The 23,103-nt window shown below is 44.6% G+C and overlaps 1 protein-coding gene across 2 annotated transcripts in view; it reads right to left on the reverse strand.

The window, feature by feature from the left end:
• Positions 1-22,822, reverse strand: part of LOC129863692 (protein C18orf25 homolog) — a 29,737-nt gene extending 6,915 nt beyond the window's left edge. For both annotated transcript variants that reach the window (XM_055935857.1, XM_055935856.1), the window contains exons 1-2: positions 22,619-22,822; positions 20,660-21,514 (exon numbers count right to left, since the gene is read on the reverse strand). In XM_055935857.1, the coding sequence (XP_055791832.1) occupies positions 20,660-21,443 (784 nt within the window). In that variant the 5' untranslated portion in view covers positions 21,444-21,514; positions 22,619-22,822. The remainder of the gene's footprint in view (positions 1-20,659; positions 21,515-22,618) is intronic.
• Positions 22,823-23,103: the final 281 nt, after the last annotated feature.

A 23,103-nucleotide genomic window follows, 5' to 3' on the forward strand; every position in this document is an offset into this window, starting at 1 on the left:
GACTTTTTCCACATTGTTATGTTACAGCCTTATTCTAAAATGAATTTAAAAAAAGATCTATGTAATACCTAATTTATGTAAGTATTCAAACCCTTTGCTATGAGACTCGAAATTGAGCTCAGGTGCATCCTGTTTCCACTGATCATCCTTGAGATGTTTCTACAATTTGATTGGAGTCCATCTGTGGTTAATTCAATTAATTGGACATGATTTAGAAAAAGGCACACACCTATCTATATAAGGTCACACGGTTGACAGTGCACGTCAGAGCAAAAACCAAGCCATGATGTCAAAGGAATTGTCCGTAGAGCTCCAAGACAGGATTGTGTCGGGCACAGATCTGGGGAAGGGTACCAAAAAATGTCTGCAGCATTTTCCCCAAGAACACAGTGGCCTCCATTACTCTTAAATGTAAGAATCTTGGAGCCACCATGACTCTTGCTAGAGCTGGCTGCCCGGCCAAACTAAGCAATCGGGGGAGAAGGGCCTTGGTCAGGGAGGTGACCAAGAACCCGATGGTGACACTGACAGAGCTCCAGAGTTGCTCTGTGGAGGTGGGAGAACATTCCAGAAGGATGGGAAACCTTCCAGAAGGACAACCATCTCTGCAGCACTCAACCAAACCAGGCCTTTATGGTAGAGCGGCCAGACGTAAGCCACTCCTCAGTAAAAGGCACGACAGCCCACTGAGTTTGCCAAAAGGCACCTAAAGGACTCTCAGACCATGAGAAACAAGATGCTCTGGTCTGATGAAACCAAGACTGAACTCTTTGGCCTGAATGCCATGCCTCACATCTAGAGGAAACCAGGCACCGCTCATCACCTGGCCAATACCAGCCCTACGGTAAAGCATGGTGGGGTTGTTTTTCCAGAGGCAGGAGACTAGTCAGGATCGAGGGAAAGATGAACGGAGCAAAGTAGAGAGAGATCCTTGATGAAAACCTGCTCCAGAACGCTCAGGAACTCAGACTGGGGTGAAGGTTCACCTTCCAACAGGACAAAAACCCTAAGCACATATCCAAGACAACGCAGGAGTGGCTTTGGGACAAGTCTCTGAATATCCTTGATTTGCCGAGCCAGAGCCCAGACTTGAATCCGATTGAACTTCTCTGGAAATAGCTCCCCATCCAACCTGACAGAGCTTGAGAGGATCTGCAGAGGAAATATTTTTTTTAAGTACTTTTTGCTTCGTCATTATGGGGTGTGTAGACTGATGAGAATTATAAAAAAATAAAAATAAGAATAGGCCTGTAACCTAACAATGTGAAGGGGTCTGAATACTTTCCAAGTGCACTGTGTTTTATATAAACACTACCGGTCAAAAGTTTTCTACATTGTTTAACATACGGAATCATGTAGTGTTAAACAAATCAAAATATATATGTTATATTTGAGATTCTTCAAATAGACAGATCAGGTGTGCAAAGCTGTCGAGGCAAAGGGTGGCTATGTCATGGAAAGAGCATGTGTCCTTAATGTTTTGTACACATACATTCTTTATTAAAAACTTTGGGGGGAGGGGCCAAAATAAAATCATTCCCACCTGTTGTCGATCCCTGCTGTAATAGGAATCTCGGCTGCATAATTTGTGAGCGCAGACAGTGCTGTATGGGAGTCAAGTCAAGAGAAAATGGGCACCAGGTTTACAGCAGATGCTAGGCACTCCAAAGTATATATAAGGGCCCAGAGTTTTTCGTGGCTGATCAGAATCACAGGGTCAGGAACAACTCCTGGCCCTCCCTATAACTAGGCCTAATGAAGATAAAAATGACTAATATAAACAAAGATTCTCACTTTGTTAATCATACCTGTCGTCAATGGAGAATTACCATAAAGGTATTTGATGTACTTGTAAAACTGGGCTCGCTCTCGCTCTCCAGTGAGATGCTGACATGATACAATACTGTGGTACACAAATAGAAGACAATTTACAGTACTGTGATCCATACAAGACAATAAGGCAAACCAAATATATCAAATTAACTGTGCGTCATGAAATTGAAGGCAGGAGATGGGAGCTGGACCTAGTCTTGTTCACATAAAAAGGTTAAAAAAAAGTATCAAAGAATGTCAATCACTACAATTCATGAGCATAATGAACACATCTTTGAAACTTTGACATACAGCGAAGATCACAAGCAAACAGTAAGAATTTGATGCAGAATTTGATGTCGCTATATTCTACAGTACATTTTGATCTGCAAATTGCGATACACCAAAAGATACAGGCCAACTGAATATGCTTCCAGATTTGTTCCTTTAGCTGTCCTGGATGTGTAGTGTTTTAAGAAGTCCTCTTCTTCTTTTTTTGACCCCCCTTTTTCAATCTTGTCTCATCGCCGTAACTCCCCAACGGTCTCAGGAGAGGCGAAGGTGGAGTCATATGCGTCCTCCGAAACGTGACCCGCCTAACCGCTCTTCTTAACACCCACCAGCTTAACCGGAAGTCAGCTGCACCAATCGGAGGAAACGCCGTTCCACTGGTGACCGGGGTCAGCATTAGACCGCTGCGCCACACGGGAGGCCCCATCTTTATTGTTTTACAAGAAACTGGAGAAGGTTGTTCAGACTCAAGCAACAGGATCTGAACCAGAAAAAGCCACGTTGTCACCTGTATCTTATGTAGGAACCAGGAAACAAACCTGCGTTTTACCACTCTGTTGTGTTAGTGTGAAACCCTTGTTCCAGTTTGACAATACAACTATTATCAATACAACTGCTAGTCTAAAACAGGCTGCGTTTGCTTCAAGCACAGGCCAGGCTGGCAGACAAACACACAACCAACAGCAGACCAGAGTTGGCACACCTAACTACTAGGGCCGGGACTATACCAGTATTGCGTTAGTATCGTGGCACGGAAACAAAAACCGAAGCAGATTTAACATTTAGGAAAACAGCCCTAAGGTCGGAAACAAACATTATGTTGTCATCCAGCTATAGCACACAATATTTTATATACAACAGGTTATACCAAAGAGTTTGATCTGCTTCGTGTTTTCTTTTTTACCATGGAAAAAATATTGTGATACTGGTCTCGTTCCGGCCCTACTAACCACTATGAGAATATGAAAATAAATTTGAGGCTCTTGATATCTTAGCTCCTGTTCAACACAAAAGACTACACATCTACGGCCCAATCTGCACATAAAAAAAACAACCAACATTGTTTCTCTCAACTGCATTAGGCCTAGTCTTTCACAGTATCAGTGCCACCACAACAGCTGTTCAGGTGAAAAGAGACATCTACTCTACCCACTTATAAAGTTTAACAACGTTCTGAGTTGGACCTCCAAATTCAAGGAATCATATGGGGCAGTGGGTATATTGCGTTAAGAACATAATTCTCTCCAGAATGTTTACTGTTGGTAGAGCAGTATTTAATCAATTACAAATCCTAACCCAGTGGCTGTTGCTCGGAGTAAAATGGCAGTATGATATTCCTCACAACGTTCTCACTCCCAGCATGAATTCAGTATGTCAAGGCACATGCTATGAAGCAGCCCCCTGCCTAATCAGCTGGGGTGCTGTAATGCACATATTTGTGCAAACTGACACAGTGTGTTAGCTGGTAAACATGTACACTTTTGGAATAGGCCATACTGCAAGCAATACAATGAGAGCCCTGCCTTGACAGTCTCTGTCGATAAAGTATGCATTGTCCGTGTCAATGATGCATGCTATGCAGTACAAATAAGCAATTTGGCTCTGGTGAGTTGTTTAAAACGCATTAAGAGATCTCACAGTGATTCAGCGCAGTGAATCACAGTGATTCAAGTTCTGCAGGCATGGAGGACTTTAGAATGCCATTCAAATGTAATCACCTGTTCCTAACGGCGGTCGACTGTGTTGTTTTTGTACTTGTACAGTCTTTAGTTAAAACACAGACAATGCCATGCTCACCGGGTTAACTAGTATGGAATACTGCACATAATGGACTTCAGTAGAATTGGTTAAAAATGGACTAAAATCCACGATAACGTTTGGAAATCAGATAAGCACATCTGCAATCATCACTGTGTGCGTGATGGTAATGGAACATTATCCATTCGGAAAATACAGCACTAATGCAGTCCATGAGTCAAACAAGCCAATCTAAACTTTCAATAACCCGGGGTCGGAAATGTCCGGGTTTCCATTTTGGGTGGCCACTGGCACTACGTCAGGCAGGACGTTGTTGTTGTTGTTGAGGGGGTCGGGGGACATGCTGCTCATGGTGATGTTGGCATTCTCCCGGGCCAACATGTACGCCGCCATTGTCTCCTGCGACTCCGACGAGGGGAGGAAGGAGCTGGGCGGTGACGGGCGTGGCGCCCTGTGACGGTGCCGCACAGGGGCGTCGCTCGAGTGGATGGACGAGTCGCCGCTGTCGTCCGAGTCGAGACGCGTCAGCTTCTCCATCCAGACGCGGAAGCGCTCCTCGGTCTGCCGCTGCATCACGGCGAAGCGCGTCATGGCCTCCTCCAGCACGCTGCCAATGCCGTTCCTGTTCCACGAGCCACCGCTGTCCAACAGGCCCTGAATCTGAGCGCTCACTCCGGAACCCTCCGCTGCACGGCAGAAGCTAGCATTAAAGACATTGAGGCCAAAGCCATAAGAAACACAGTAGTACTTTTCATGTCCGCTGGTGGACTGTGTTTGTTTGTTTGATAAAACATTAAAAATGACACATTTTGTTGACGTGCAGATCGACGTGTTCATGCTGATGACGGACTACGTTCATGCAGTTGTAGCAGTCGGGTCTGTGTAGGGAATGCAGTAATGGTTGATAACATGGAGTTCTACAGATCCATTCCGGACAGAAATTGGTGCTTTAGGAGATATAGTTGCTGTACCTCTTCATAGAAAGTGTTAACTGAAGATTAACCGTCTATAGTTTTGGCGATAAGATAAAGAAACGAACTACACGCACGGTACAATTACAGCATACAATAATTAAAGATGAAGCACCAAGTCACAAAGTACCATGGTTTTGAAACTCCACCTTGGACGTCAAATGTACTTAAACAAGCAAGATATGACCTATTTGATCTAGCACTAGCAGGCAAAACATTTTACCACTATCATAGTAATACAATCAAAAACAAAACTGTAATAAACCAGCTGGCAACATCATTGAGATAACAATGGAATGCCAGACCGGAGTAAGAAACAGAAAAAAACAGAAAAAAAAACTCAATATGAAAAGTCAAGAGCTTAAAGCAATAATGATATTTATTTGATCTACAGTTTATTTTATTTAACTAGGCAAGTCGGTACTAGGGCAATTTATATTTGATCCATTGTACTGTTTCTGTAATTCAAGAACTCAATTGTGAACCCAACGTCAGTGTGCTGCTAAGTTTAGCTTCCTCCACTGTTCCTGTCCCCATACCAGGCTCGAACCAGTGATCCTCTGCTTCACAACATGTGACCGCCCTCCGTGACAACCGCTTGAGCTTTACAAAAAAGGTACTACAATGGAAATACATGATTCTGTTTTTGTGTTATCCTCTACACATTTTTAAATCCATTGAACTACTGGAAGGCTCTGGAAGATGGAGACATCTCATCCCATTCATCATGAGTCTCTCTATTATGACAAAACACAGGAAGAAGTAAAACACAATAGGGTAGTTCCATTTGACTTCAATCACTTTTTGACCGCACTCCTTTTAAATTTGAACAAAAAAAGGTAGACATATTTGACCACGATAGAAGTCGTCAGAAAGTAACTTTTTGGACCTGAATGCCACAACATTTAGGAGAGGAGCTCAAAGTTGACCCATTTTGCATACCCTCGCTACCATGAGACAACCCTGTATTCATCACTGGAAAAGGTAAATAGTTGAGTTTAATATAAAAACTTACAAACAGGGTTGTCAAACTATTTTACAAATGTAATTTTTGTTGCAGCTTAGACTAGAGAATGACCAATATGGATTTTTTACGGCTGATGCAGATACCGATTTTTGGGGGTCAAGATGGCCAATATTTTAGGCCGATTTCAAAATCATTAAATTAGAAAATGAATACAGTCATGTATGAATTATAATGCATCAATTAAAAAAGAAATAATAATAAGTGTAACCAATCTAACGACATAACGGTAATAATTTGATCTGAATGGTAAATCTCTTGATAACCTGAATAAATTAAGATGGCCTACTCACAATACAGGTGAATGCCCATTCAATAGTAGCGTGTGCATGCATTGAGTTATTGAGCTTGTTCTGGCTGATCAGTGGAGTCTATGGTGCTAAGGATGACACAATGTGTTCGCCTTCCATTTGGGACTTATTAGCCTACTAATCAACATTTGTTATAGAAGCATCACTCCAGCATGTCACGCCTGTATGGAAGGACATTATATAGGCACTGCTATTAGTTTGAGAACATAAAATAACATATATTCAAAGCATTCCCCCCCCAAGCAGACACATCGATGGCCCTGAACGAACTTTATCTGACTCTTTGTAAACTGGAAACCACACACCCTGAGGCTGCATTCATCGTAGCTGGGGATTTTAACAAGGCTAATCTAAAAACAAAACTCCCTAAATTCTATCAGCATATCGATTGTGCTACCAGGGCTGGAAAAACCCTAGATCATTGTTATACTAATTTCCGCGACGCATATAAGGCCCTCCCCCGCCCCCCTTTCGGAAAAGCTGACCACGACTCCACTTTGTTGATTCCAGCCTACAAACAGAAACTAAAACAACAAGCTCCCGCGCTCAGGTCTGTTCAACGCTGGTCCGACCAATCTGATTCCACGCTTCAAGACTGCTTCGATCACGCAGATTGGAATATGTTCCGCATTGCGTCCAACAACAATATTGACGAATATGCTGACTCGGTGAGCGAGTTCATTAGGAAGTGCATTGACGATGTCGTACCCACAGCAACGATTAAAACATTCCCAAACCAGAAACCGTGGATTGACGGCAGCATTCGCGTGAAACTGAAAGCGCGAACCACTGCTTTTAACCAGGGCAAGGTGACCGGAAGCATGACCGAATACAAACAGTGTAGCTATTCTCTCCGCAAGGCAATCAAACAGGCTAAGTCCCAGTACAGAGACAAAATCGAGTCGCAATTCAACAGCTCAGACACAAGAGGTATGTGGCAGGGTCTACAGTCAATCACGGATTACAAAAAGAAAACCAGCCCCGTCGCGGACCAGGATGTCTTGCTCCCAGACAGGCTAAACAACTTTTTTGCCCGATTTGAGGACAATACAGTGCCACTGACACGGCCCCCTACCAAAACCTGCGGGCTCTCCTTCACTGCAGCCGAGGTGAGTAAAACATTTAAACGTGTTAACCCTCGCAAGGCTGCAGGCCCAGACGGCATTCCCAGCCGCGTCCTCAGAGCATGCGCAGACCAGCTGGCTGGTGTGTTTAAGGACATATTCAATCAATCCCTATCCCAGTCTGCTGTTCCCACATGCTTCAAGAGGGCCACCATTGTTCCTGTTCCCAAGAAAGCTAAGGTAACTGAGCTAAACGACTACCGCCCCGTAGCACTCACTTCCGTCATCATGAAGTGCTTTGAGAGACTAGTCAAGGACCATATCACCTCCACCCTACCGGACACCCTAGACCCACTCCAATTTGCTTACCGACCCAATAGGTCCACAGACAACGCAATCGCAACCACACTGCACACTGCCCTAACCCATCTGGACAAGAGGAATACCCATGTGAGAATGCTGTTCATCGATTACAGCTCAGCATTTAACACCATAGTACCCTCCAAACTCGTCATCAAGCTCGAGACCCTGGGTCTCGACCCCGCCCTGTGCAACTGGGTCCTGGACTTCCTGACGGGCCGCCCCCAGGTGGTGAGGGTAGGTAACAACATCTCCACCCCGCTGATCCTCAACACTGGGGCCCCACAAGGGTGCGTTCTGAGCCCTCTCCTGTACTCCCTGTTCACCCACGACTGCGTGGCCATGCACGCCTCCAACTCAATCATCAAGTTTGCGGATGACACTACAGTGGTAGGCTTGATTACCAACAACGACGAGACGGCCTACAGGGAGGAGGTGAGGGCCCTCGGAGAGTGGTGTCAGGAAAATAACCTCACACTCAACGTCAACAAAACAAAGGAGATGATTGTGGACTTCAGGAAACAGCAGAGGGAGCACCCCCCTATCCACATCGACGGGTCAGTAGTGGAGAAGGTGGAAAGTTTTAAGTTCCTCGGTGTACACATCACGGACAAACTGAATTGGTCCACCCACACAGACAGCGTCGTGAAGAAGGCGCAGCAGCGCCTCTTCAACCTCAGGAGTCTGAAGAAATTCGGCTTGTCACCAAAAGCACTCACAAACTTCTACAGATGCACAATCGAGAGCATCCTGTCGGGCTGTATCAGCGCCTGGTACGGCAACTGCTCCGCCCACAACCGTAAGGCTCTCCAGAGGGTAGTGAGGTCTGCAGAACGCATCACCGGGGGCAAACTACCTGCCCTCCAGGACACCTACACCACCCGAAGTCACAGGAAGGCCATAAAGATCATCAAGGACAACAACCACCCAAGCCACTGCCTGTTCACCCCGCTATCATCCAGAAGGCGAGGTCAGTACAGGTGCATCAAAGCAGGGACCGAGAGACTGAAAAACAGCTTCTAACTCAAGGCCATCAGACTGTTAAACAGCCACCACTAACATTTAGCGGCCGCTGCCAACATACTGACTCAACTCCAGCCACTTTAAAAATGGGAATTGATGGAAATTATGTAAAAATGTACCACTAGCCACTTTAAACAATGCCACTTAATATAATGTTTACATACCCTACATTACCCATCTCATATGTATATACTGTACTCTATATCATCTACTGCATCTTGCCATCTTTATGTAATACATGTACCACTAGCCACTTTAAACTATGCCACTTTATGTTTGCATACCCTACAGTACTCATCTCATATGTATATACCGTACTCTATACCATCTACTGCATCTTGCCTATGCCGTTCTGTACCACCACTCATTCATATATCTTATGTACATATTCTTTATCCCTTTACACTTGTGTGTGTATAAGGTAGTAGTTGTGGAATTGTTAGGTTAGATTACTTGTTGGTTATTACTGCATTGTCGGAACTAGAAGCACAAGCATTTCGCTACACTCGCATTAACATCTGCTAACCATGTGTATGTGACTAATAAAATTTGATTTGATTTGATTTGAAATGGGTCCTACGTAACGTCATGATTTGTGATCACGGATTCTTATGAAACTAGTACTTGTCATTTTCCGTGATTTAATTTTTTAAATAAAAATTAAACCTTCAGGAAGCATCTCTAAACAACTCAGCTGCCAGGACGAAATTCGCTAGTTCAGCTATCTGTCAAGAAATGGGCAGGTTGTAACTTCATCCTACGGCTACGATTGGATAGAGTGAGGCTGTAACTCCGCTCCCTTTCACATGTCATTCCATCGCTAATATCGCGTGCTGCTGTTTACAGGTACTATCAGAACTAGATCAATGGCGATGAAATTTGCTACCAAGCCCTAACATTTGCATAATATCTAACAATGAGAGGAAGAAGAAATATGAAAACAACAATGCACGTTCTGTCTGAATGACTCAAATCTGCCCACAGTTTGAGAAGTGAGTACTCAGACACACGCTGATCTACAGCTTTCTTGCTCCATAAATATGCAGGAAGATTCTTTACGTAGCGAAACCCATTGCTAACCTTTATTTGGGCATATTAAAAAATTAATAATTTCCCTATTATGGCAATCTAATCCGACTATCAATTCACGGATACGATTGCGGGTAGTCAAATCAGCACACCAGGAAATGGCTAACCTTACAGTGCAAGTCAGATGGCTTGTTGCTGAAAATGGTGCATGCTCAAAATGATAACCAGCTAACGTTAGCTAGCTACATTGGCAATTAGCTCCGAGCATCATGTTTATCTAACCAGCAAGGTAGCATAGTATCTCTTTTTTTCTTTGTAGCCTCGTTTGAATGTTGCGGTTGCGCACATTTGTACGTAATGGGGTGAGTTTACGTTATCAGCTTAGTTGTTTATCGGTCGTTCTCTACCGTATTTTACATGATTTGAAGTGTTTGTGTTGTGCCCACCATCGGTTGAGAAACAGCATCCTCTTGAATACAGGGTGGGTGTCATGTTTTGGCTGATAAATGTACTAAAATGGGAATAGAATTGACATTTCAACTTTAAAATTATAGCACAAAGAGGTTTTACATTATACTGTCAATCTTCCATAGGAAACCTATTGAAATCATAGAAATATAGGCAATATATATATATATTTTTCATATTTATTTCACCTTTATTTAACCAGGTAGGCTAGTTGAGAACAAGTTCTCATTTGCAACTGCGACCTGGCCAAGATAAAGCATAGCAAGTCGACACATACAACACAGAGTTACACATGGAATAAACTAAACATAGTAAATAATACAGTAGAACAAAATAAAAAGTCTATATACAGTGAGTGCAAATGAGGTAAGTTAAGGCAATAAATAGGCCATGGTGGCGAAGTAATTACAATATAGCAATTAAACACTGGAATGGTAGATGTGCAGAAGATGAATGTGCAAGTAGAGATACTGGGGTGCAAAGGAGCAAGATAAATAAATAAATACAGTATGGGGATGAGGTAGATTGGATGGGCTATTTACAGATGGGCTATGTACTGGTGCAGTGATCTGTGAGCTGCTCTGACAGCTGGTGCTTAAAGTTAGTGAGGGAGATATGAGTCTCCAGTTTGAGATTTTTGCAGTTCGTTCCAGTCATTGGCAGCAGAGAACTGGAAGGAAAGACGACCAAAGGAGGAATTGGCTTTGAGGGTGACCAGTGAGATATACTTGCTGGAACGCGTGCTACGAGTGGGTGCTGCTATGGTGACCAGTGAGCTGACATTAGGCGGGGCTTTACCTAACAGAGACTTGTAGATAACCTGTAGCCAGTGGGTTTGCCGACAAGTATGAAGCGAGGGCCAGCCAACGAGAGCGTACAGGTCGCAATGGTGGGTAGTGTATGGGGTTTTGATGACAAAACGGATGGCACTGTGATAGACTGCATCCAGTTTGTTGAGTAGTGTTGGAGGCTATTTTATAGATGACATCACCGAAGTCGAGGATCGGTAGGATGGTCAGTTTTACGAGGGTATGTTTGGCAGCATGAGTGAAGGATGCTTCGTTGCGATATAGGAAGCCAATTCTAGATTTAATTTTGGATTGGAGTTGCTTAATTGTCCCTATAATGTCTAAGCAAACAGCTGGAGGCAGGGCTTTCTCCTATAGATCTCCATTTTTATGGAATGGTGTGCCTACCCATGTGAGAGACGCAGACTCGGTCTCAACCTTTAAGTCTTTACTGAAGACTTATCTCTTCAGTAGGTCATATGATTGAGTGTAGTCTGGCCCAGGAGTGTGAAGGTGAACGGAAAGGCTCTGGAGCAACGAACCGCCCTTGCTGTCTCTGCCTGGCCGGTTCCCCTCCACTGGGATTCTCTACCTCTAACCCTATTACAGGGGCTGAGTCACTGGCTTACTGGTGCTCTTTCATGCCGTCCCTAGGAGGGGTGCGTCACTTGAGTGGGTTGAGTTACTGACGTGATCTTCCTGTCTGGGTTGGCACCCCCCCTTGGTTTGTGCTGTGGTGGAGATCTTTGTGGGCTATACTCGGCCTTGTCTCAGGATTGTAAGTTGGTGGCTGAAGATATCCCTCTAGTGGTGCGGGGGCTGTGCTTTGGCAAAGTGGGTGGGGTTATATCCTTCCTGTTTGGCCCTGTCCGGGGGTATCATCGGATGGGGCCACAGTGTCTCCTGACCCCTCCTGTCTCAGCCTCCAGTATTTATGCTGCAGTAGTTTGTGTCGGGGGGCTAGGGCCAGTTGGTTATATCTGGAGTACTTCTCCTGTCGTATCCAGTGTCCTGTGTGAATTTAAGTATGCTCTCTCTAATTCTCTCCTTCTCTCTTTCTTTCTCTCTCTCGGAGGACTTGGGCCCTAGAACCATACGTCAGGACTACTGGGCATGATGACTCCTTGCTGTCCCCAGTCCATCTGGCCTTGCTGCTGTTCCAGTTTCAACTGTTCTGCCTGCAGTTATGGAACCCCTACCTGTCCCAGACCTGCTGTTTTCAACTCTTAATGATCGGCTATGAAAAGCCAACTGATATTTATTCCTGATTATTATTTGACCATGCTTGTCATTTATGAACATTTTGAACATCTTGGCCATGTTCCGTTATAATCTCCACCCGGCACAGCCAGAAGAGGACTGGCCACCCCTCATAGCCTGGTTCCTCTCTAGGTTTCTTCCTAGGTTTTGGCCTTTCTAGGGAGTTTTTCCTAGCCACCGTGCTTCTACACCTGCATTGCTTGCTGTTTGGGGTTTTAGGCTGGGTTTCTGTACAGCACTTCGAGATATTAGCTGATGTACGAAGGGCTATATAAAATAAACTTGATTGATTGATTAATGTGAGTTTGGAAAGAGAGTTTACAGTCTAACCAGACACCCAGGTATTTGTAGTTGTCCACGTATTCTAAGTACGAGCAGTGATGCTGGACGGGCGAGCAGATGCGGGCAGTGAGCGATTGAATAGCATGCATTTAGTTTTACTTGCATTTAAGAGCAGTTGGAGGCCACGGAAGGAGAGTTGTATGGCATTGAAGCTCGTCTGGAGGTTAGTTAACACAGTTTCCAAAGAAGGGCCAGAAGTATACAGAATGGTGTCCTCTGCGTAGAGGTGGATCAGAGAATCACCAGCAGCAGGAGCAACATCATTGATGTATACAGAGAAGAGAGTCGGCCCGAGAATTGAACCCTGTGGCACACCCATAGAGACTGCCAGAGGTCCGGACAACAGGCCCTCAGATTTGACACACTGAACTCTATCAGAGAAGTATTTGGTAAACCAGGCGAGGCAATTGTTTGCGAAACCAAGGCTGTCGAGTCTGCCAATAAGAATGTGGTGATTGACAGAGTCGAAAGCCTTGGCCAGGTCAATGAATACGGCTGCACAGTAATGTCTCTTATCGATGGCGGTTATGATGTCGTTTAGGACCTTGAGTGTGGCTGAGGTGCACCCATGACCAGCTCTGAAACCAGATTGCATAGCGGAGAAGGTACGGTGGGATTCGAAATGGTCGGTAATCTGTTTGTTAACTTGGCTTTCGAAGACCTTAGAAAGACAGGGTAGGATAGAAATAGGTTTGTAGCAGTTTGGGTCTAGAGTGTCACCCCCTTTGAAGAGGGGGATAACCTGGGCAGCTTTCCAATCTTTGGGAATCTCAGACGATACGAAAGAGAGGTTGAACAGGCTAGTAATAGTGGTTGCAACAATTTCGGCAGATAATTTTAGAAAGAGAGGGTCCAGATTGTCTAGCCCGGCTGATTTGTATGGGTCCAGATTTTGCAGCTCTTTCAGAACATCAGCTGTTTGGATTTGGGTTAAGGAGAAATGGTGGGTGCTTTGACGGCTTGCTGTGGAGGTTGCCGGGCAGTTGACCGGGGTAGGTGTAGCCAGGTGGAAAGCATGGCCAGCCGTAGAGAATTGCTTATTGAAATTCTCAATTATAGTGGATTTATCTGTGGTAAGTGTTTCCTAGCCTCAGAGCAGTGGGCAGCTGGGACGAGGTGCTCTTATTCTCCATGGACTTTACAGTGTTCCAGAACTTTGAGTTAGTACTACAGGATGCAAATTTTTGTTTGAAAAAGCTAGCCTTAGCTTTTCTAACTGCCTGTGTATATTTTTTCCTAACTTCTCTGAAAAGTTGCATATCATGGGGGCTATTTGATGCTAATGCAGAACGCCACAGGATGTTTTTGTGCTGGTCAAGGGCAGACAGGTCTGGAGTGAACCAAGGACTATATCTATTCCTAGTTCTACATTTTTTGAGTGGGGCATGCTTGTTTAAGATGGTGAGGAAGGCACTTTTAAAGAATAGCCAGGCATCATCTACTGACGGGATGAGGTCAGTGGCATTCCAGGATACCCCGGCCAGGATAGAATAGACATTCCTATTTATGTTGACATTCGATGGTGGGTGGCCCAGCAGCCATCTTTGTGGTAGTAATTGGAAGTTAACATTCCTATTAAAATTAAATTTCAATGACGTACCAGCTAAATTGCAGCAGTCTGAAGGGATATGTCGATTCTATGATTGAAATACACCTACCCCATATACAAGAGAATGCTTTGTCTCTGCTGATGGTAGGCACAACAAACTCACCTTATGCTAAATACGGTCTAAATTACACCATTGTGTGAGAAAAAAAAGTGTATATATATATATATATATATATATATATATATATATATATATATATATATATATATATATATATATATATATATATATACACATATATACACACTGCTCAAAAAAATAAAGGGAACACTAAAATAACACATCCTAGATCTGAATGAATGAACTAGTCTTATTAAATACTTTTTTCTTTACATAGTTGAATGTGCCGACAACAAAATCACACAAAAATTATCAATGGAAATCAAATTTATCAACCCATGGAGGTCTGGATTTGGAGTCACACTCAAAATTAAAATGGAAAACCACACTACAGGCTGATCCAACTTTGATGTAATGTCCTTAAAACAAGTCAAAATGAGGCTCAGTAGTGTGTGGCCTCCACGTGCCTGTATGACCTCCCTACAACGCCTGGGCATGCTCCTGATGAGGTGGCGGATGGTTTTCTGAGGGATCTCCTCCCAGACATGGACTGAAGCATCCGCCAACTCCTGGACAGTCTGTGGTGCAACGTGGCATTGGTGGATGGAGCGAGACATGATGTCCCAGATGTGCTCAATTGGATTCAGGTCTGGGGAACGGGCGGGCCAGTCCACAGCATCAATGCCTTCCTCTTGCAGGAACTGCTGACACACTCCAGCCACATGAGGTCTAGCATTTACTTGCATTAGGAGGAACCCAGGGCCAACCGCACCAGCATATGGTCTCACAAGGGGTCTGAGGATCTCTCGGTAACTAATGGCAGTCAGGCTACCTCTGGCGAGCCCATGGAGGGCTGTGCGGCCCCCAAAGAAATGCTACCCCACACCATGACTGACCCACCGCCAAACCGGTCATGCTGGAGGATGTTGCAGGCAGCAGAACGTTCTCCACGGCGTCTCCAGACTGTCACGTCTGTCACATGTGCTCAGTGTGAACCTGCTTTCATCTGTGAAGAGCACAGGGCGCCAGTGGCGAATTTGCCTATCTTGGTGTTCTCTGGCAAATGCCAAACGTCCTGCACGGTGTTGTGCTGTAAGCACAACCCCCACCTGTGGACGTCGGGCCCTCATACCACCCTCATGGAGTCTGTTTCTGACCGTTTAAGCAGACACATGCACATTTGTGGCCTGCTGGAGGTCATTTTGCAGGGCGCTGGCAGTGCTCCTTCTGCTCCTTCTTGCACAAAGGCGGAGGTAGCGGTCCTGCTGCTGGGTTGTTGCCCTCCTACGGCCTCCTCCACGTCTCCTGATGTACTGGCCTGTCTCCTGGTAGCGCCTCCATGCTCTGGACACTACGCTGACAGACACAGCAAACCTTCTTGCCACAGCTCGCATTGATGTGCCATCCTGGATGAGCTGCACTACCTGAGCCACTTGTGTGGGTTGTAGACTCCGTCTCATGCTACCACTAGAGTGAAAGCACCGCCAGCATTCAAAAGTGACCAAAACATCAGCCAGGAAGCATAGGAACTGAGAAGTGGTCTGTGGTCACCACTTGCAGAATCACTCCTTTATTGGGGGTGTCTTGCTAATTGCCTAGAATTTCCACCTGTTGTCTATTCCATTTACACAACAGCATGTGAAATGTATTGTCAATCAGTGTTGCTTCCTAAGTGGACAGTTTGATTTCACAGAAGTGTGATTGACTTGGAGTTACATTGTGTTGTTTAAGTGTTCCCTTTATTTTTTTTGAGCAGTGTATATACACACACATACAGTTGAAGTCAGAAGTTCACATACACTTTAGCCAAATACATTTAAACTCAGTATTTCACAATTCCTGACATTTAATCCTAGTAAAAATTCCCTGTCTTAGGTCAGATAGGCTCACCTTTATTTTTAGAATGTGAAATGTCAGAATAATAGCAGAGAAAATTATTTATTTCAGCTTTTATTTCTTTCATCACATTCCCAGTGGGTCAGAAGTTTACATACACTCAATTAGTACTTGGAAGCATTGCCTTTCAATTGTTTAATTTGGGTCAAATGTTTTGGGTAGCCTTCCACAAGCTTCCCACAATAAGTTGGACAAATCTTGGCTCATTCCTCCTGACAGAGCTGGTGTAACCGAGTCAGGTTTGTAGGCCTCCTTGCTCGCACACGCGTTTTCAGTTCTGCCCACAAATGTTCTATAGTATTGAGGTCAGGGATTTGTGATTGATGGCCACTCCAATAGCTTGACTTTGTTGTCCTTAAGCCAGTTTGCAACAACTTTGGAAGTATGCTTGGGGTTATTGCCCTCACTACATATGTCGCCAGACCCACCCACGGGCTCCAGGTCATCTATAAGTATTTTCTAGGTAAACCTCCGCCTTATCTCAGCTCACTGGTAATGATAACACCCACCCGTAGCACACGCTCCAGCAGGTATATCTCACTGGTCATCCCCAAAGCCAACACCTCCTTTGGCCGCCTTTCCTTCCAGTTCTCTGCTGCAATGGCTGAAACGAATTGCAAAAATCGCTGAAGTTGGAGACTTATCTCCCTCACTAACTTTAAACATCAGCTATCTGAGCAGCTAACCGATCACTGCAACTGTACACAGCCCATCTGTAAATAGCCCAACCAATCTACCTACCTCATCCCCATATTGTTTTTTACTTTTTTGCACACTGGTATTTCTACTTGCACATCATCATCTGCACATCTATCACTCCAGTGTTAATTTGCTAAATTGTAATTACTTCGCTACTTTGGCCTATTTGCCTTACCTCCTCACGCCATTTGCGCACACTGTATATAGACTTTTTTCTGTTATTTACTGTACTTTGTTTATTCCATGTAACTCTGTTGTTTGTGTCGCTTTGCTTTATCTTGGCCAGGTCGCAGTTGTAAATGAGAACTTGTTCTCAAGTGGCCTACCTGGTTAAATAAAGGTGAAATAGTAAAGATTGTCCATTTGGAAGACCCATTCACAACCAAGCTTTAACTTTCTAACTGATGTCTTGAGATGTTGCTTCAATATATCCACATAATTTTCCTGCCTCATGATGCCATCTATTTTGTGAAGTGCACCAGTCCCTCCTGCAGCAAAGCAACCCCACAACATGATGCTGCCACCCCTGTGCTTCACGGTTGGGATGGTGTTCTTCGGCTTGCAAGCCTCCCCCCTTTTCCTCCAAACATAACAATGGTCATTATGGCCAAACGGTTCTATTTTTTGTTTCATCAGACCAGAGGACATTTCTCTAAAGTACGATCTTTGTCCCCATGTGCAGTTGCAAACCGTATGGCTTTTTTATGGCGGTTTTGGAGCAGTGGCTTCTTCCTTGCTGAGCGGCCTTTCAGGTTATGTCGATATAGGACTCGTTTTACTGTGGATATAGATACTTTTGTACCCGTTTCCTCCAGCATCTTCACAAGGTCCTTTGCTGTTGTTCTGGGTTTGATTAGCATTTTTCGCACCAAAGTACGTTCATCTCTAGGAGAAAGAACGCGTCTCCTTCCTGAGCGGTATGACGGCTGCGTGGTCCCATGGTGTTTATACTTGCGTACTATTGTTTGTACAGATGCATGTGATACCTTCAGGCGTTTGGAAATTGCTCCCAAGGATGAACCAAAATTGTGGAGGTTTCCTTTTTTCCCCCTGAGGTCTAGGCGGATTCTTTTTTTTCCTTTTGATGTCAAGCAAAGAGGCACTGAGTTTGAAGGTAGGCCTTGAAATACATCCACAGGTACACCTCCAATTGACTCAAATGATGTCAATTAGCATATCAGAAGCTTCTAAAGCCATGACATAATTTTCTGGAATTTTCCAAGATGTTTAAAGGCACAGTCAACTTAGTGTATGTAAACTTCTGACCCACTGCAATTGTGGCACAGTGAATTATAAGTAAAATAATCTGTCTGTAAACAATTGTTGGAAAAATGACTTGTGTCATGCACAAAGTAGATGTCCTAACCGACTTTCCAAAACTATAGTTTCTTAACAAGAAATTTGTGGAGTGGTTGATAAACGAGTTTAAATGACTCAAACTTAGGTGTGTGTATATAAATTATTATTTTCTTCATGGGAGGTTCTTTTAAGCAATTGACATTAAAGGATAAAAAAAAAATACATTTTTTTACAAATTTGTTTGACAAACCTGTTTGTATGCATTTAAATATCAAACTCAACCCTTTACCTTTTCCAGTGATTAAGACATGGATGTCTCATGGTAGGGTATGCAAAATGAGTCAACTTCACTTTCTGACCACTTCTACAAAGGACAAATATTGAAAGTTTCGTTCAAATCAAACAATGTGCGGTCAAAAAGTGATTGAAATCAAATGGAACAACGCAATATTATGTATGCCGTCAACGTGAATGACGCATTTACTACTATGAGATACTACTATGTCACAAGGTTACTGCTGCACACTGTTCTCACAGTGAATACCACACAGTGAGGTCATATACTGTGGTAAAGAATTGCTCGCTACGGCAGCACAGAACAAACTAGCAAATTAGAGGTAAAACAATAACCCAATTGTAACATTCTCAATAAATGATGTCTATATTCCCACAACATGCCAATAACGACAGTCACAGTTCAACAAGAACCCCACCGACGTGTGGATTACGTGGTGAAGACGTGATGTGTTGTAATCTTCAAAAGGCATGGTGAATGGAGACAATTTAAACAGTGGAACAGTCATTAAAACATTCAACACTCAGTGCTGCCTGTGCTAGTATCCATTTCAGATGAGCAAACATGAATAACCAGAAGCGTCAGTCAGTGATTGCATTGGCTTGGGAGCTATCGTTACTTGACGTCTCTGGTGAATGTATGTGGAGTGACTCATCTGAAATGTCTCTAGAAAACGTTTAAGTTACAGCCTTATCCTAAAACAGATTAAATAAAAAAGGTTCCTCAATCTACACACAATACCCCATAATAAAAAAGCAAACAGGTTTTTTGACATTTTTGCATAAGTATTCAGACCCTTTGCTATGAGACTCGAAATTGAGCTCAGGTGCATCCTGTTTCCATTGCTCAACCCTGAAATGTTTCTACAACTTGATTGGAGAACACTTGTGGTAAATTCAATTGATTGGACATTATTTGGAAAGGCACACACCTATCTATACAAGGTCCCAGAGTTGCAGTCATGTCAGAGCAAAAAACAAGCCATGAGGTCGAAGGAATTGTCCGTAGAGCTCCAAGACAGGATTGTGTCGAGGCACAGATCGGGGTAAGGGTACCAAAACATTTCTGCAGCATTGAAGGTCCCCAAGAACACAGTGGCCTCCATCATTCTTAAATGGAAGAAGTTTGGAACCATCAAGACTCTTCCTAGAGCTGGCCGCCCGGCCAAACTGAGCACCTGGGGAGAAGGGCCTTGACCAAGAACACAACGGTCACTCTGACAGAGCTCCAGAGTGCTTCAGTGGAGATAGGAGAACCTTCCAGAAAGACAATAAATCAAGCCTTTATGGTAGTGGCCAGACAGAAGCCACTCCAGAGTAAAAAGCACATGACAGACCGCTTGGAGCTTGCCAAATGAAACCTAAAGGACTCTCAGAACATGAGAAACAAGATTCTCTGGTCTGATGAAACAAAGATTGAACTCTTTGGCTTGAATGCCAAGTATCAGGTCAGGAGGAAACTTGGCACCATCCCTACGGTGAAGCATGGTGGTGGCAGAATCATGCTGTGGGGATGTTTTTCAGCGGCAGTGACTAGGATACTAGTCAGAATCGAGGGAAAGATACACAGAGCAAAGTACAGAGAGATCATTGATGAAAACCTGCTCCAGAGCGCTCAGGACCTCAGACTGGGGCAAAGGTTTAGCTTCCAACAAGACAATGACCGTAAGCACACAGCCAAGACAATGCAGGTGTGGCTTCAGGACAAGTCTCTGAATGTCATTGAGTCAGCCAGAGCCAGGTCTTGAACCCGATCGAACATCTCTGGAGAGACCTGAAAATAGCTGTGCAGCTCCACATCCAACCTGACAGAGCTTGAGAGGATCTACAGAGAAGAATGGGAGAAACAACCCAAATACAGGTGTGCCAAGCTTGTAGCGTCATACCCAAGAAGACTTGAGGCTGTAATCACTGCCAAAGGTGCTTCAACAAAATACTGAGTAAAGGGCCTGAATGCTTATGTAAATGTTATTTTATTGATTAAAAAAATTGGCATTTCCTAAAAGAAAAACGTTTTTGCTTTGTCATTATGGGGTATTGTGAGAAAAAAAAAAAAAACTATCCATTTTAGAATAAGGCTGTAATATAACAAAATGTGGAAGACGTCAAGGGGTCTGAATACTTTCCGAGTGCACTATACCTGTGATGTCTGGAGCAAATGTATAGTGATTGTTACTTCATGGTGTGCTAAATGTGGGTTACTTGGAATGTCTGTAGTAAATGTATTTAACATGGGATACACGTGTGGTAAATATTACCGCTGGGTGGTTTGGGTGAATGTGTCTGGTGTTGATTGTTACCTGGGATGTCTGTGGTGATTGTCTTGCCGCCTGATGTCTCATCTTCAGAGGAGCTGGTGCTAGAGTCACAGGTGAGGTCGCTGTCACTTGTACTGCTGTCCTGCAGCAGGTTGTACTTCTTCCTCGCCGCTGCCTCACGCTTCTGCCTCAGCAGCCGTATCCGCTCCTTGTGCTTCTGGCTCCGGTGACCTTTGACTTTAGCCAGCCGGCCGTTGGTCTGCTTCTCGCCGCCTGCTCCTCCTGCCACAGCCGGCTGGCAGCGGTTCTTCTTGGCTGCCATTGTGTTGGTGGACATCTCACTTTCAGAACGTGAACGCCGGGACTTTTGCCTGCTTGACGATGACATTTGGCACCCTGCTGCCAGCCCGGTGTCAGCCACCGTGGTGCCCTCCTCCCCTGACGCCCGCGAGGCGGTTCCCTCCTCACCAGAGGAGAGTGTGTCTGAGTCGGCCTGGTGGCCACTGGAGGAGGGCGAGAGCATGCAGGGGTTGGAGGAGTCGCTCTCGTAGACGCGGTCTGAGGCAGGCTTGTCACTGCCGGTGGAGGCGTGCTGGGACTCTGGGGAGTCTCTCCTTAGCTCCTTCATGAGGCAGGGCATGGAGAGCAGGCTGGGCTCACCCTCCATCTGCAAGGGACTGTCCCCCTCTTCTCCTGGTGGAAAGCTGGTGGTGGTCTCTGTTTTAAGGGGCTCCCCCTGCTCCCCCCTAAAAGCAGCTGCTGACCCCACCTGTGCAGGACACTCTGGGAGGGTCTCGCCATCCACAAACTCCTCTGTGTCTGCCATCTTAAGGCTAGTTGAGAGTAGGGCCCCGTGGTCTGACTGTCTTAGAAGAGTGGGCCTGGACAGGGACTCACCTGGAACAACAATACATATATATTTAGGGAAAAGGGGATACCTAGTCAGCATTCAACTGAAATGTGTCTCCTGCATTTTTACACACACATACATATATATATATATATAAATAAATGCAACTTTGGTTCAAACGCCAAAGGAAGCTGGCTATTTTTCTTCTTTGCTAGCTGGCTAATAGTAGCTTAGCTGTCTGGCTAGGTAGCTAGATTAGTGTGTGTGTGGGTGGGGGGGGGGGGGTTCGAAGGGTGCATTTGCGGCCCGCAATTCAGGGCATTCTGCAGAAACGCCTATTCATATTTCTATTGGTCTATTTTTAAGCTAGGACTCTGGTACACAGGTGGGGACGCTCCAGTACAGTAGGTGGCAGTAATGCACCGTAACGTTGGATGCCAACCGCCGATAAACCCCACAAATGAAGAGGCGGGGGCTAGAACGGTAGCTAGCTAGTGTCCTTCAACCCCACCAGTCATGCACCGCTTAACCCACAGTTCTGAGGGCAGGTGTTCGGCAGGCGGGAGCGAAGGTCACTGTGTGCTTGCTAGGACTCCGGTACACAGCAGGTGGGAGGTCACCGGTAGACAATGTCCTTTGATCCAGAAAAACTAAAATACTTGCATTTCCCTTTTGACACATTTTAATCGCATTGACAATCAGGGTAAATCCTGAATATCAAAAGTGTCTCACAAGCATGAAGATGGCTGGTGAATAGGAGGAGGAGGGGGCTTTAATACAGGAACCAATGGGATGCTTGGACGCAATGCAGGAATGCCCACATGCAGGAACGCCCTGAATTGCGGGCCGCTACTGAGAAAGGCTGCAAGTTTCCCATAAATCGATTGTTTTTGACGAGTGGATTCAGTTGCGGGGAAGGACGGGGGATTTGTAAACAGTCATCCATGCATGCATTTGTTATACTAGCACGAACCCGCTGGGCAGATAACTACGTAGTTAGCCAACTACCTAAAATGGAAGAGACGTAACATTAGCTATGCTAGTGACGATTCAATTTAAAACGCATTCCTTTAGCTAGCCATGGTATGCTAGCCAGTTAGCACTGACGGCGTATCTAGCTATGCAGGCGAACATGCTAGCTAGCAACTTACCTAGGACCGGGTGTTACACGCTTGTTTCTTCAGTGTCCGACTTCTGTGACATCTTATTTTTATATATGTATATATATATTTTTTTATGTATGACTTATACAAATAATACACTTGCAACGTCAACCTTAGTCCATTCACACATACGAATACCAGCTAGCTACTTATTTCAAAATGTCCCCACCGGCCGATGTTCACATAAAAATGTGCGTCACTTCCGTGGTTGTAAATGACATAGGAAAACTAGCACCTCGGTCCGTCTAGGAGGTAGTGTAGCTACATAATCACTTCAGGTTGTTGTAGGTGCACACTGTATATTGGTTTTGAACTTAAATAACTAAAGCCGTGCTCACATTGACAGTTTGAAGTGACTCAAATCCAATTTATTTTGCATATCCGATTCTGTTCTTTTTCCTGCAGTCTGAACAGGCAAAAAGCACATGGAATCAGATATTTCAAGCCACATTTCGTTGTTTGGAGTCCAATAC

Source organism: Salvelinus fontinalis, chromosome 10, assembly GCF_029448725.1.
Source record: "Salvelinus fontinalis isolate EN_2023a chromosome 10, ASM2944872v1, whole genome shotgun sequence".
NCBI classification, from domain to species: Eukaryota; Metazoa; Chordata; class Actinopteri; order Salmoniformes; family Salmonidae; genus Salvelinus; species Salvelinus fontinalis.